Source organism: Tursiops truncatus, chromosome 7, assembly GCF_011762595.2.
Source record: "Tursiops truncatus isolate mTurTru1 chromosome 7, mTurTru1.mat.Y, whole genome shotgun sequence".
NCBI classification, from domain to species: domain Eukaryota; kingdom Metazoa; phylum Chordata; class Mammalia; order Artiodactyla; family Delphinidae; genus Tursiops; species Tursiops truncatus.
In genome coordinates this window covers 26,072,258-26,088,729 of record NC_047040.1, presented here as the reverse complement: position 1 = coordinate 26,088,729, position 16,472 = coordinate 26,072,258, and the positions used below count along the sequence as shown (strand labels likewise).

Genomic DNA, 16,472 nt, shown 5'->3' with positions numbered 1-16,472 from the left:
AATGCCTCAAACTTCAGTGAGAAATGAAAGTATAAGAATTCTTTCCTTTAGTTTTCAAGTTGTACTAATAAAGCATGTTAAAGCTTTTTTTGTTTCTTTGTTTTGGTCTTTTTTTTTTCTCTCTTCCAGATTAACAGTTCAAATCAAGGTTGTTTCAAAAAAATACTATATATATAGTAAGGATGACCTCTTATCCTATAATCTAGAGTTTCAGCACCCTTAGATATCATTTATTTCAACCCCTTACTCCCCAAGGATGAGAATTTTCTTCACAGCAACCCTGGAAAGTGGTCATTTGCTTTCTGTTTAACTCTTGGTTATACAGAGCATAAAAAGTTGTAAGATGACATATATATATGGTTTTGTTTTGTTTTTGCTTTTACTTCTTGGACATCCAATATATTCCTTCTCTTGAACTAAGATCTGCTGCCCTAGAATTTTCATCCCTGACCTGAGTTATGGCCTCCAGAGTTATGGAGCATATGTATATTCTTTCCCACTTGAACATTTATGTATTTGAGACTGAGGTATAAAATAAGAGGAATGTGATCATACCAATGTGGAAGTGGAGAATGTAAGACTGGCCTACAGATATTTATGTTTTTTCACATATTGTGCTGGTAAAGTAATGCTGGTCAGTTGGCCTGATTTGGTTCCATTTTGCTAGGATATGCTCCTGCCCTAAGATTCTCTTAGACCTTGACCATTGCTTATCATCCTGGACTCCTTCTTTTGGAAGTGTTCCAGGTTATTCACATAACTTTTAAACAGTCACACTCAGAAGTGGACCTAGTACTTCAGACATATAACTTTTTTTCAGAGTTCAGTGAGGTGTTGCCTCCCCATTTCTAGACAGTGTAAAAAATTTGAGCGCTTACTCTGCACTAAATATCATGCCAGGCACTGTTTATGTGTTCTGTTTCATCCTTACAAACATTCTGTGAGGCAGATACCATTGTTATTCCTATCTTCCCAGAAACCAAGGCTAAGGAGATAAAGTATCTCACCCAGGTCACAGAACTCATAAGTGACAGCAGGAGTACTGGGACTCAAATGTCACTCTGCTTTAAATCATCTATAAATCTGATAAACAAATCTTCACTGTAATTTATTTAAGTCTTTTACAGCCACCCAATTATTCTCCCCCACTCTCAGCTTTATCATTTTCCAAAGACACACATACTGTTAACATTCAGGTTATTGTGGTTGAGACCATAAACTTTGCAATCGGACAGATAAGTGTTCAAAATCCTGACTTGGTCACATAGCAGTCACATGTACCTGGATTATTTATTCTTATATTGCCTTGGTTTTCTTACCTCTCAAAGAGGACAAGAATATTTTCCTCTTGCTTCCTTCCTGTCTCAAATTTCAGTTTAAAGATCTCTTGTAGGTGGCCAGTTAGCTCAGTTGGTTAGAGTGTGGGGCTGATAAAGATCTCTTGATCTTTAGATCTTCCATTTTCTTTCTGATCCATCTAAGTTATGACATTTACCTAAGCTAGGTATTGACCTCTCCCATCTTTTCTTTTCCAGTGTTTAAAACTTAACCTGGAAGGAAAAGATAAAGCTATCTCCAGTGCCCCCCAAATGCTTTATTTTCCTATCCATTTTTAAAAGTCATTATGAGTTGGCTTAGTTGCCTTCTTTTCCTGGTATTAATAACTATTCTAATCAATGGAAGAGGGAGGTAAGCTTTCAGACACTCTCAGCTGCCCTTAGAGGTGATCTGTCACTGCACAGGGAGGCTTGGTGACGCTACCTATGCAGCTCTTTCTACTCCACTCATCAGAGACTTAGCAAAGAAACTGCTCAATGCTGGAGGCATCTGTTAGAATTAGGGGGATGGGTCAGGCAGTAGATTCTTTGAAGAAGAGCTGACACTTCTTTTGCAAATCTTCTTTTGGCCAGGTCATCTCCCATGCCATCTCTGAACACGTGGAGGATGCAGGCGTCCACTCAGGAGATGCTACTCTGATGCTGCCCACACAAACCATCAGCCAAGGAGCCATTGAAAAGGTCATCATTTATAAATAAAAGTGGAAGGGGAGAAAGATTTCAAACATTTTTTTTAATTGGGGCTGGATTGTGAAGGGTCTTCTTTTATTATGCATTTTCTCTTTTTGTTTATAAATTTATTTATTTTATTTATTATTTTTGGTTGTGTTGGGTCTTCGTTGCTGTATGCAAGCTTTCTTTAGTTGCAGCAAGCGGGGGCTACTCTTTGTTTCAGTGCTCGGGCTTCTCATTGTGGTGGCTTCTCTTGCTGCGGAGCACAGGCTCTAGGCACATGGGCTTCAGTAGTTGTGGCGCATGGGCTCTAGAGCGCAGGCTTGGTAGTTGTGGCGCACGGGCTTAGTTGCTCCGTGGCGTGTGGGATCTTACTGGACCAGGGCTCAAACCCGTGTCCCCTGCATTGGCAGGCGGATTCTTAACCACTGTGCCACCAGGGAATCCCATTAAAAACATTTTGTTAACTAGGTAGCAGTAGGACATGCCCCAGGTAAAATTTAATTTTGAGGGGAACTTCCTCCTCTGAGTCTGCTGGGTATTTTAAAGATGACAATTTCCTTCACTGCCCTTCAGAGCCCATTTGGTTGTATGCTAGCGCAGTGGTTCTCTAACTGTATGCATCATAACCACCTGGGGGACTCGTTAAAATACAGGTTACAAGACTCCTCCCCAGTTTTTAAATCTGTAGTTCTGAGCAGGCCCCCAGAATTTGTATTATTATCAAGTCCCCATGTGATGCTATTGCTGCTGGTCTGGGGACCACATTTGGATAACTACCGCTGCAGATGATTCTAATGTTTGGGCCACTTACAGGTGAGCAGCATCTAAAGCAATGTTTCTCAGAAGGAGGTATGCAGCAGGCACGTGAGAACTTTCCAGAACCGATGCTTTCACTGTCTGCCCTTACCCTCACCTCAAATAGTACCTTATGATATATCTCTTTCAAACACTCTTTTGGAACCACTGCTTTAAAGACCTTTCCAGTAATAATGACTCTGCCTCAGTACTCAATATGCATGCTAGGTGTTGTCTTTGAGGCTGTCATCTTTTTTTTTTTTTTAATCAGTCAACACATGTTTATTTGTGTACATTTTTTTAACATCTTTATTGGAGTATAATTGCTTTACATTGTTGTGTTAGTCGCTGCTGTATAACAAAGTGAATCAGCTGTACGTATACATATATCCCCATATCACCTCCCTCTGGCATCTCCCTCCCACCCTCCCTATCCCACCCCTCTAGGTGGTCACAAAGCACCGAACTGATCTCCCTGTGCTATGCAGCTACTTCCCACTAGCCGTCTATTTTACATTTGGTGGTGTATATCTCACTTCGTCTCAGCTTACCCTTCCCCCTCCCCGTGTCCTCAAGTCCATTTTCTACATCTGCGTCTTTATTCCTGTCCGGCCCCTAGGTTCTTCAAAAAAAAATTTTTTTTTTTTAGATTCCATATATATGTGTTCGCATACGGTATTTGTTTTTCTCTTTCTGACTTACTCCACTCTGTATGAAAGACTGTAGGCACATCCACCTCACTACAAATAACTCAATTTCATTTCTTTTTATAGCTGAGTAATATTCCATTGTATATATGTGCCACATATTCCTTATACATTCATCTGTCGATGGACACTTAGGTTGCTTCCATGTCCTGGCTATTGTAAATAGAGCTGCGATGAACATTGTGGTACATGACCCTTTTTGAATTATGGTTTTCTCAGGGTATATGCCCAGTAGTGGGATTTCTGGGTCATATGGTACTTCCATTTTTAGTTTTTTAAGGAACCTCCATACTGTTCTCCATAGTGGCTGTGTCGATTTACATTCCCACCAACAGTGCAAGAGGGTTCCCTTTTCTCCACACCCTGTCGAGCATTTATTATTTGTAGATTTTTGATGATGGGCATTCTGACTGGTGTGAGGTGATACCTCATTGTAGTTTTGATTTGCATTTCTCTAATGATTAGTGATGTTGAGCATTCTTTCATGTGCCTGTTGGCAATCTGTATATCTTCTTTGGAGAAATGTCTATTTAGGTCTTCTGCCCATGTTTGGATTGGGTTGTTTGTTTTTTTAATATTGAGCTACATGAGCTGCTTGTAAATTTTGGAGATTAATCCTTTGTCAGTTGTTTTGTTTGCAAATATTTTATCCCATTCTGAGGGTTGTCTTTTTGTCTTTTTTATAGTTTCCTTGGCTGTACAAGAGCTTTTAAGTTTCATTAGGTCCCACTTGTTTATTTTTGTTTTTATTTCCATTTCTCTAGGAGGTGGGTCAAAAAGGATATTGCTGTGATTTATGTCATAGACTGTTCTGCCTATGTTTTCCCCTAAGAGTTTATAGTGTCTGGCCTTACATTTAGGTCTTTAATTCATTTTGAGTTTATTTTTGTGTATAGTGTTAGGGAGTGTTCTAATTTCATTCTTTTACATGTAGCTGCCCAGTTTTTCCAGCACCACTTATTGAAGAGGCTGTCTTTTCTCCGTTGTATATTCTTTGCTCCTTTATCAAAGATACGCTGACCATAGGTGTGTGGGTTTATATCTGGGCTTTCTATCCTGTCCCATTGATCTATATTTCTGTTTTTGTGACAGTACCATACTATCTTGATTACTGTAGCTTTGTAGTATAGTCTGAAGCCAGGGAGCCTGATTCCTCCAGCACTGTGTTTCTTTCTCAAGATTGCTTTGGCTATTCGGGGTCTTTTGTGCTTCCATACAAATTGTGAAATTTTTTGTCCTAGTTCTGTGAAAAATGCCATTGGTAGTTTGATAGGGATTGCATTGAATCTGTAGATTGCTTTGGGTAGTATTGTCATTTTCAAAATGTTGATTCTTCCAATGCAAGAACATGGTATATCTCTCCATCTGTTTGTATCATCTTTAATTTCTTTCATCAGTGTTTTACAGTTTTCTGCATACAGGTCTTTTGTCTCCTTAGGTAGGTTTATTCCTAGGTATTTTATTCTTTTTGTTGCAATGGTAAATGGGAGTGTTTCCTTAATTTCTCCTTCACATTTTTCATCATTCGTGTATACGAATGCAAGAGATTTCTGTGCACTAATTTTGGATCCTGCTACTTTACCAAATTCATTGATTAGCTCTAGTAGTTTTCTGGTAGCAGCTTTAGGATTCTCTATGTATAGTATAATGTCATTTGCAAACAGTGACAGTTTTACTTCTTCTTTTCCGATTTGGATTCCTTTTATTTCTTTTTCCTCTCTGATTGCTATGGTTAAAACTTCTAAAACTATGTTGAATAAACGTGGTGAGAGTGGGCAACTTTGTCTTATTCCTGATCTTAGAGGAAATGGTTTCAGTTTTTCACCATTGAGAATGATGTTGGCTGTGGGTTTGTCGTACATGGCCTTTATTTTGTTGAGGGAGGTTCACTCTATGCCAACTTTCTGAGGAGTGTTTTTCATAAAGGGGTGTTGAATTTTGTCAAAAGCTCTTTCTGCATCTATCGAGATTATCATATGGTTTTTCTCCTTCAGTTTTTTAATACGATGTATCACATTGATTGATTTGCATATATTGAAGAATCCTTGCATTCCTGGGCTAAACCCCACTTGATCATGGTGTATGATCCTTGTAATGTGCTGCTGGATTCTGTTTGCTAGTATTTTGTTGAGGATTTTTGCGTTTATTGGCCTGTCATTTTCTTTTTTTTTTTTAACATCTTTGTGTGGTTTTGGTAACAGAGGGATGGTGGCCTCGTAAAATGAGTTTGGGAGTGTTTCTCCCTCTGCTATAATTTGGAAGAGTTTGAGAAGGATGGGTGTTAACTCTGCTCTAAATGCTTGATAGAATTCACCTGTGAATCCATCTGGTCCTGGGCTTTTGTTTGTTGGAAGATTTCTAATCACAGTTTAAATTTCAGTGCTTGTGATTGGTCTGTTCATACTTTCTATTTCTTCCTGGTTCAGTCTTGGAAGGTTATACCTTTCTAAGAATTTGTCCATTTCTTCCAGGTTGTCCATTTTATTGGCATAGAGTTGATTGTAGTAATCTCTCATGAGCCTTTGTATTTCTGCAATATCAGTTGTTACTTCTCCTTTTTCATTTCTAATTCTATTGATTTGAGTCTTCTCCCTTTTTTTCTTGATGAGTCTGGCTAATGGTTTATCAATTTTGTTTATCTTCTCAAAGAACCAGCTTTTAGTTTTATTGATCTTTGCTATCATTTCCTTCATTTTTCTTTTTCATTTATTTCTGATCTGATCTTTATGATTTCTTTCCTTCTGCTAACTTTGAGGGTTTTTTTGTTCATCTTCCTCTAATTGCTTTAGGTGTAAGGTTAGTTTATTTGAGATGTTTCTTGTTTCTTGAGGTAGGACTGTATTACTGTAAACTTCACTCTTAGAACTGCTTTTGCTGCATCCCATAGGTTTTGGGCCACCGTGTTTTCATTGTCATTTGTTTCTACGTATATTTTGATTTCCTCTTTGATTTCTTCAGTGATCTCTTGTTTATTTAGTAGCATATTGTTTAGGCTCCATGTGTTTGTATTTTTTACAGATATTTTTCCTGTAATTTATATCTAGTATCATAGCATTGTGGTCAGAAAAGATACTTGATACGATTTCAATTTTCTTAAATTTACCAAGGCTTCATTTGTGACCCATGATATGATCTATCTTGGAGAATGTTCCATGAGCACTTGAGAAGAAAGTGTATTCTGTAGTTTTTGGATGGAATGTCCTATAAATATCAATTAAGTTCATCTTGTTTAATGTATCATTTAAAGCTTGTATTTCCTTATTTGTTTTTATTTTGGTTGATCTGTCCATTGGTGGAAGTGGGGTGTTAAATTCCCCTACTGTGATTGTGTTATTGTCGATTTCCCCTTTTATGGCTGTTAGTATTTGCCTTATGTATTGAGGTGCTCCTATGTTGGGTGCATAAATATTTACAATTGTTATATCTTCTTCTTGGGTTGATCCCTTGATCATTATGTAGTGTCCTTCTTTGTCTCTTGTAATAGTCTTCATTTTAAAATATGTTTTGTCTGATATGAGAATTGCTACTCCAGCTGTCTTTTGATTTCCATTTGCATGGAATATCTTTTTCCATCCCCTCACTATCAGCCTGTATGTTTCCCAGGTCTGAAGTGGCTCTCTTGTGGACAGCATTTTTATGGTTCTTGTTGTTGTATCCATTCATCCAGTCTATGTCTTTTGGTTGGAACATTTAATCTATTTACATTTAAGTTAATTATTGATATGTATGTTCCTATTACCATTTTCTTAGTTGTTTTTGAGTTTATTATTGTAGGTCTTTTCCTTCTCTTTTGTTTCTTGCCTAGAGAAGTTCCTTTAGCATTTGTTGTAAAGCTGGTTTGGTGGTGCTGTATTCTGTTAGCTTTTCTTGTCTGTAAAGGTTTTAATTTCTCTGTCGAATCTGTATGAGATCCTTGATGGGTAGAGTAATCTTGGTTGTATGTTTTTCCCCCATCACTTTAAATATGTCCTGCCACTCCCTTCTGGCTTGCAGAATTTCTGCTGAAAGGTCAGCTGTTAACCTTATGGGGATTCCCTTGTATATTATTTGTTGCTTTTCCCTTGCCACTTTTAATATTTTTTCTTTGTATTTAATTTTTGTTAGTTTAAGTAATATGTGTCTTGGCGTGTTTCTCCTTGGATTTATCCTGTATTGGACTCTTTGACTCTTCTTTGACTATTTCCTTTCCCATACTAACGAAGTTATCAACTGTAATCTCTTCAAATATTTTCTCAGTCCCTTTTTTTTCTCTTCTTCTTCTGGCACCCCTATATTTCAAATATTGGTGCATTTAATGTTGTCCCAGTGGTCTGTGAGACTGTCCTCAATTCTTTTCATTCTTTTTTCTTTATTCTGCTCTGCAGTAGTTATTTCCACTATTTTATCTTCCAGGTCACTTATCTGTTCTTCTGCCTCAGTTATTCTGCTATTGATTCCTTTTAGAGAATTTTTAATTTCATTTATTTTGCTGTTCATCATTATTTGTTTGCTCTTTAGTTCTTCTAGTTCCTTTTTAAGCATTTCTTGTATTTTCTTCATTCTCTTTCCATGATATTGGATCATCTTTACTCTCATTATTCTGAATTCTTTTTCAGGTAGATTGCCAGTTCCTCTTCATTTGTTTGGTCTGGTGTGTTTTTACCTTGCTTCTTCATCTGCTGTGTATTTCTTTGTCCTCTCATTTTGCTTAATTTACTGTGTTTCGGGTCTCCTTTTCACAGGCTGCATGTTCGTAGTTCTCGTTGTTTTTGGTATCTGCCCCCAGTGGGTAAGTTTGATTCAGTGGGTTGCGTGGGCTTCCTGGTAGAGGCGACTGGTGCCTGTGTTCTGGTGGATGAGACTGTATCTTGTCTTTCTGGTGGGCAGGACCCCTTCCGGTGGTGTGTTTTGTGGTGTCTGTGACCTTATTATGATTTTAGGCAGCCTCTCTACTAATGGGTGGGGTTGTGTTCCTGTCTTGTTAGTTGTTTGGCATGGGATGTTCAGCACTGGAGCTTGCTGGTCATTGAGTGGAGCTGGGTCTTAGTGTTGAGACGGAGATCTGTGGGAGAGCTCTTGCCATTTGATATTACGTGGGGCTGGGAGCTCTCCCAGCTCAGAGACTGGGAGGTCCAATGTCCTGAACTTGGCTCTCCCAGCTCAGAGACTCAGGCCTGACACCCAGCCAGAGCACCACGACCCTGTCAGGTACACAGCTCAGAAGAAAAGGGAGGAGAAAAAGAAAGAAAGAAAAAAAATTTTTTTAATAAAATAAGTAAAAAGTTATTAAAATAAAATTTTAAAAAAATTATTAAATTTAAAAAAATAATAAAGAGAGCAACCAAACCAATAAACAAATCTACCAGTGTCAACATGCACTAAAATCTAAACTAAGATAACCGTATAAATCAAAAACTAGTCAGTCGCATACAGTAAACCCCAACTCTACAGTTGTTCCCAGAGTCCACCGCCTCAATTTTGGGATGATTTGTTGTCTATTCAGGTATTCCACAGATGCAGGGTACATGAAGCTGATTGTGGAGATTTAATCTGCTGCTCCTGAGGCTGCTGGGAGAAATTTCCCTTTCTCTTCTTTGTTCACACAGCTCCTGGGGTTCAACTTTGGATTTGGCCCCACCTCTGTGTGTAGGTCGCCTGAGGGCATCTGTTCTTCTCTCAGACAGGATGGGGTTAAAGGAGCCGCTGATTAGTGGGCTCTGGCTCACTTCAGGCCGGGTGTAGGTAGGGGTACGGAATGAGGGGTGAGCCTGCGGCAGCAGAGGCCAGCATGACATTGCAACAGCCTAAGGCGCGTTGTGTGTTCTCCCAGGGAAGTTGTCTCTGCATCACGGAACCCTGGCAGTGGCGGGCTGCACAGCCTTCCGGGAGGGGAAGTGTGGATAGTGACCTTTGCTTGCACACAGGCTCTTGGTGGCTGCAGCAGCAGCCTTAGTGTTTCATGCCCGTCTCTGCTGTCCCGCGCTGATAGCTGGGGCTTATGCCCATCTCTGGAGCTTGTTTAGGCGGTGCTCTGAATCTCCTCTCCTCTCACAGCCCGAAACAATGGTCTCTTGCCTCTTAGGCAATTCCAGAGTTTTTCCCGGACTCCCTCTCGGCTAGCTGTTGCGCACTAGCCCCTTCAGGCTGTGTTCACGCCGCCAACCCCAGTCCTCTCCCTGGGATCTGACCTCCAAAGCCTGAGCCTCAGTTCCCAGGCCCCACCTGCCCCGGCGGGTGAGCAGACAATATTCTCAGGCTGGTGAGTGCTGGTCAGCACCGATCCTCTGTGTGGGAATCTCTCTGCTTTGCCCTCTGCACCCCTGTTGCTGCGCTCTCCTCTCTGGCTCTGAAGCTCCCCCCCCACCATCCCCTGTCTCTGCCCACGAAGGGCCTTCCTAGTGTGTGGAAACTTTTCCTCCTTCACAGCTCCCTCCCAGAGGTGCAGGTCCCATCCCTATTCTTTTGTCTCTATTTTTTCTTTATTCTTTTGCCCTACCCAGGTACGTGGGGAGTTTCTTGCCTTTTGGGAGGTCTGAGGTCTTCTGCCAGCATTCAGTAGGTGTTATGTAGGAGTTGTTCTGCATGTAGATGTATTTCTGATGTATCTGTGGGGAGGAAGGTGATCTCCACGTCTTACTCTTCCACCATCTTGAAGGTCCCTCTCTGTCATCTTAAGTAACTTGGGGATGTTCCTTTAGTCTTCTGGTATATGAGGTTAGGCTTAGCTTTTTTAGTGAGACTTTCCAATAATCCTGCCATCAGAATCTAGGCAGGCCTGTCTGGCTAGTTGTACATTGGACTGAATTCTGAAGGTCTTACTTTGTTCTAGAATGTGAAGGTAGCAGGATGCTTTGTAACAGCAGCAACATAAAGGAACACTATCCTGGGTTTTCAAATGTACTTCAATTTTTTATATCAGGATAAATGACCTCAAGAACTCAGATTTTTCCAAATCTCTCAGAGCTCATTGTGTCGTGGACTCTGCTTCCTTTTATAACTGACTAAGTTGCTGAACCACTCTTGTAAGAGTAATGAATGAGGAACTCTTGGTTCCAGCAGTCAGTGCTCTCTCTTTGCATGAGTACCTTCTATCTCTGGTTGGATACAGGAGTTCCTATATGTGACATGCAGAGCCTCTCTGCAAGGGAACATGTTTCCTTCTGACCATAATATCTACCCTTGCAGTCTAGGGCAAAAGAAAAGCACATAAAAGAAACCTCTCTGGTCTCTTTGCAGTACCATGTAATTTTAGGACCTACACTTCTCAGCAGGTAGGTCATTAGATTGATACAGAGTTTGGACTGCAGTTTTGGTGCTAAAGCAACTAGACTGAAAGGATTCCATTTAGCCCTCAAAATAAAACCAGAATATATAACTGTAGGTAGATAAATGCATTTGGCAGAAAGATAATCCTGTAAGATTATTTGTTCTTTTCCCTGCTATCCTGTTGTGATATTTAGTACATTTGGTACAAATATTACTTTGTTAATAGAAGCCTAATAATGGCTTCTATGATTACTATTACTATTATTATTATCAGTGGAGATGTAGTTGTTTGTAAGGAGAACTGAAAGAAATCTAAATTTAAGGTGCTGTATCTTTTTTGTTGGTTTGTTTTTAAACTAAGGAATGTTCTTTAGCACTGTATCATTGTCCTTTTTATCTAGGTGAAGGATGCTACCTGGAAGATAGCAAAGGCTTTTGCCATCTCTGGCCCATTCAACGTCCAGTTTCTTGTCAAAGGAAATGAGGTCTTGGTAAGAAATGCCAAGGTGTTTGAGAGGACACCACTGCTGTGTTATGTCATGTTGGTTTGTGTCCCTCTGGTACTCTTCTCTGTGAACACCGCCACAGAGCAGCTGAGACCCCTGCAGCTGATTGTGTCTGAGTATGGGAGTTGCACAGCACATAATGCCTGCCTTGTTTGAAAGCACTGGCTCTTGGTGGCACTGATATGTCAGTCACAGCTTTGAAAAGCACTCTGATCCACTGGAAAGAAGATCACTGACTGCCATCTTCAGTACAATATAGATGGATGCAGTAACTATCATAAAGTAATCTGTCCAGGTTACTATAGAATAGTCATAAATTACATGTACTGAAGTTTACTTTACTCCTTTCTCAGAGAAGAAAGCTGTTTTGGATACCATTTACCAAAAAAATAAAAAATGTTAAGTCAACTAGGTTAGTCTTAGTTAAGTTAGTTTATTTAATGTAACTAACTAATCAGTAACCAATATTGATTCTTCACCTACTATGCAAAGTCATAAGGTGGCTACAGAGACGTATAGAGCGCAGTCTCTGCTCTCAAAGATCCACGATTTAGTGAGAACTGGGGAGAAGATGAATTTTTAGATGACTATAACATAAGTCAGAATATAATAGCTGCTAGAAGGAATTTACAAGTAAAGTGGTATCGGAGGCACAGAACAGAGAGAGCCTATCTATTAGTGTGTGTGTGTGTGTGTGTGTGTGTGTGTGTGTGTGTGTGTGTGTGTGTGTTTGTGTGTGTGTCTGTCTGTATGTCTGTGTGCCTGCACATATGTGTATGAGCATGTATTTGGCTGTCATATGCCTGATTTGGGGTGGATCATAAAAGATTTCAAGGAAGATTTTGTAATTTGAGCTGGGTCTTAAAGAATAGCTGGAATTTTGACAAGTAAAGGAAGATAGAAAGGACAGTACACATACAATATGTGTGGGTAAATTTGGCGCATTTTAGGAGATAGTGACTAGTTCAATTTATCAATGACCAGCTGATGATGACTAGCTCAGTTTATTATTTTTCCAGGGAAATCATGGAAGGTAAACTTAGAAAGAAAGACTGGGGCCAGAAAAGTGGTACAAGATAACATAGAGGCAAGAGGATAGAAGTCTTTCAAGGGCTAGACATTAATCTCATGGCCAGTAGAAATCCACTGAAGGCTTTCTAGTAGGGCTGTGACATTATCTGAACTCTGCATTAAAACAAATCTGTCAAGAGTGTGTGGGGATGGAATTGTGGAACGGGGATGGGAAAAAGTCAGAGTTCAAGGACACTGACTGAAAGGAAACCAGTTAGCAAAAGTCAAGCAGTGGGGAGAAAAGGAAGAGGCTGGCAAAGCAAGACTGGGCCCCAGTAACAGCTGGAACCAAAGTGGCCAGGAGCATATTAATATTGTCATTGTCTCTCACCATCCTTCCTCTTCTTTTGAATTTTGTTATCTCTCCAGGTGATTGAGTGTAACCTGAGAGCTTCTCGGTCCTTCCCCTTTGTTTCCAAGACCCTTGGGGTAGACTTCATTGATGTGGCCACCAAGGTGATGATTGGAGAGAACATTGATGAGAAACTCCTTCCAACATTGGAGCATCCTATAATTCCTGCTGACTATGTTGCAATTAAGGTAATATTTTCAAAAATCTTAGTCATTTTTTAAGTTCCAAAGAAATGAAAGGAATAATTTTTCATCAAAAATAATCTTGATACGTTCTGAACCTTGTAACTGAAGTGCTAGACTAGGGGATTATGATGTTTGCTTTGAATGCAGTTGCGATGCAATGTATAGCACTGCAATGCATGTATAGCATATTGCAGTGTATAGCAGTGCAGTTGCTATACAGGCAACTTTATGTGTACTATTGTGCATTTCAAAAATTAAAATAATATTTAGAATTACATAACTTCAAAACCAACTAGCTGAGTGACTTATAAACTACATTTATTTAGCTGATGCATAATGCTGCCAGTTTAGTTGGTAGACAGAAATTCTGAACGTATCTTCTTGGGATAAGGCTTCAGTTGTGCCGAGACTTCAGGAATGCATGAATCTTGTAAAAGTGTTACCTTGTGGTGGTGGTTAAATGTTTACTGCCTTGGCTTAGTTCCTATTTTCTCTAGTGGCAGAATTTTCTCACAGTGGTACTGTGAGGGCAATGAAACTGATGGCACCTTTATGAAGAGTGACCAGGAAAATTTAAGGTTTGTTCACTAACTTCAAATACAGGCATGCCTTGGAGATATTGTGGGTTCGGTTCCAGACCACCACACAATTTTTTTGGCTTCCCTGTGCATATAAAAGTTATATTCACACTGTACTGTAGTTGGTTAAGTGTGCAATAGCATTATGTCTCAAGAAACAATGTACATACCTTAATTAAAAACCACTTTATTGCTGAAAAATACTAATCATCATCTGAGCCTTTGGTGAGTCATAATCTTTTTGCAATAGTAACATCAATGGTCACTGATCGCAGATCACCATAACAAATATAATAATAATGAAAAAATTTGAAATACTGTGAGAACTACCAAAATGTGATGCAGAGACATGAAGTGAGTAAATGCTGTTGGAAAAAATGTTGTCAATAGACTTGCTCAATGTAGGGTTGCTACAAACGTTCAATTTGTAAAAATTGCAGTATCTGTGAAGTGCAATGAAGCAAAGCATCATAAAACAAGATACGCCTGTATATGTGTATATTGTGAATAAGAACTTTATCATAAATCCATTGTGTTCCTCTAGCTGCCTCAGTATACCCATGAACAGAGTATTTATAATAATGACCTTTAACTACCTCACTGGACATTATGAGGATTAGTGAGATATTATGTAAATATATTTGAATTCTTTAGATAAAGCATACAAAAAATTAATTTATATTGTATAATATATTTATGTGACATTTACGTACTTTGGATGCCTTCGCAGGTTTCCACTCTTATGTGTACTAGTGACCTCAACCATAATTGTGTTACAGCTGAGACTCTGACTTCTGACTTTTACAGTGGACGTTTTAAGTTGAAGCTATAAATCAAAAAATATTTATTAATCTTATTTAAGTTAATAATTTAGGATGCCTTGGATTTCATAGCACACTGGGATGGAATGTCACCTCTTATGTTGGGGGAGGGTAACATTTTATTCCTGGAAGCTGTGACACAACATAAATTGTTAAAAGCTTTCAGTGGGAATATATGTACATAGGATTTTACTGTTTGAGACCAATAAGAAGAAGGCCCCGAAAAGTATTTTTCCACTGGAAATTGTATATATGGATTTCAAATTCATATTTCTTTATTCTTAACCACAGGAATATACACACACATACACACACATATGTGTATGAAATAATTTCCAACTAATAACAATACTGAGGGGTAGATATGAATTTTTCGAAATGCACTGTATCTTTCAGTTTACTTCTTTCCTAGTTATCCTTGTGCATGAATCTTGACTTTTTTGTCAAATTACTTATTCAAAGTCAATCTTAATATAGTCCTAGTGAGGTGGATGGATATCAACAGATGAGATAGAGAGCGGCTAGAGGGCAGGAATATATGATAACTTGACTTAGGATGACCCAGTGAAATGACCCCAAGCTAGAATTCCCATGATGACTTAGAGGGGTACCAGAATCAAAGATGTATAGTCTAGGCTAGATAAATGGTTATATGCAAGAAACAAGAATTCGATTCTTAGTGAATTGCATTGGTAAAATAAATGAAAAGGAAGCACTGCTATCTATGTTCTAGTTCATATGAAAGTTCTGGGCAAAAGTGTTCCCAAGCAGAATGTTTTTCAAAGCTTTTACAAAGGTATCAACAGCAGTTTAATGTCTCAGAAGTCAGCTTGCAGACAGACCTTTCTGGCAATGTGGCTTGTTGCAAGTCCAAATAATCAGAACAAGAAGAGGAATGTTTTCAGAAGCCTACCAAGGAAAAAGTGTGTTTGAACTTTGTGTCTGGGGAGACCAGTGCCCAATATACTTCGTTTGAAATCACTCCAGTAAGAATATGTGTAAGCCAGGTTAGAAACACTGGCCTAGACAGGTCACTGGGGCCCTATTTACAGAAATAATTTGTGATTATTTAATCCAATTTTTGGCCCAAAGCTCAAGAAATTCCTGGAACAGAGGTTTAAAGCCACTTTTCAAGTCAGACGCTTGGACCAAAGAAATTTTTTACATGTCTACTGTAGCCTAAATGAACCCTATGAGAGATGATTCACTAAATATTTTTATCCTTGTTTATACCTTTTATACCCTCTCTCAACATATTTTTCCTACCCGTTATTTTTGACAGGCTCCAATGTTTTCTTGGCCCCGGTTGAGAGACGCTGACCCCATTCTGCGTTGTGAAATGGCTTCTACTGGAGAGGTAACTAGTTAATGATCCATGACCACCTTCATTAAATCTACTTTGAAATCTATGCTTTTATGATCTGAATATAGTAAAGCCAGTTAGTAAGTAGTTAGTGGGATACTTCTTTTGCTATCAGAGTAAGTCTGAAAGGACTTAGGCATTTTGAGCTGAGGAAAAATCTTTGACTTTTGTAGCCCAGAGTCTAAATTCTCACTTATATTTCAACATGTGTCATTCACTTCCACATTACACATTGAGAACATCTTTCAAATATTCCTCTAGATGTCTAGGTAAATATCTGCCAGGTATTTTTATTTTAAGGTTCTTAGATCTCTCTGTAACAGCACCTCTTGCTTCCTCTAACTTTCCTTGCTACTATGAAATTAGATCATCGAGATTTTACTAGCAATATGTGGAATGAATGTACAGCAGCAGAAAGATAATGGGGCCAAAATATTTTGGGATCTGCAGATATTTGCAAAATCCCAGAACCACTTTAAAAGCAACTCTAACTTCTTGGGGATTATCTAAAAACTATAGTGAGACTGGCCACTGGATGTCCCTCTTCACTTGTGTTGAGGACTCTGTCAGCTGAAGGTTTCTTTTTTTGTGGTACGAGCTGCGCAGGCCCAGCGGCCATGGCTCACAGGCCTAGCCGCTCCGCGGCATGTGGGGTCTTCCCAGACCGGGGCACAAACCCGTGTCCCCTGCATCGGCAGGTGGACTCTCAACCACTGCGCCACCAGGGAAGCCCTGAAGGTTTCTTTAAGAATGTGAAATGTGTTTCTTGTAGAAAGCTGTCAGATACCAGAGAGTTCCCTACATGTTAGTGCCAGGACATTTTATGAATCACCTAGC

General features: G+C 39.3%; 1 protein-coding gene across 1 annotated transcript in view; it reads left to right on the top strand.

Moving 5' to 3' along the window:
* CPS1 (carbamoyl-phosphate synthase 1) overlaps positions 1-16,472 on the top strand; it is a 215,052-nt gene that overhangs the window by 185,304 nt on the left and 13,276 nt on the right. Inside the window, exons 32-35 of the mRNA XM_019938868.3 lie at positions 1,911-2,018; positions 11,161-11,250; positions 12,706-12,876; positions 15,555-15,629. Coding sequence (XP_019794427.3) covers positions 1,911-2,018; positions 11,161-11,250; positions 12,706-12,876; positions 15,555-15,629 — 444 coding nt within the window. The remainder of the gene's footprint in view (positions 1-1,910; positions 2,019-11,160; positions 11,251-12,705; positions 12,877-15,554; positions 15,630-16,472) is intronic.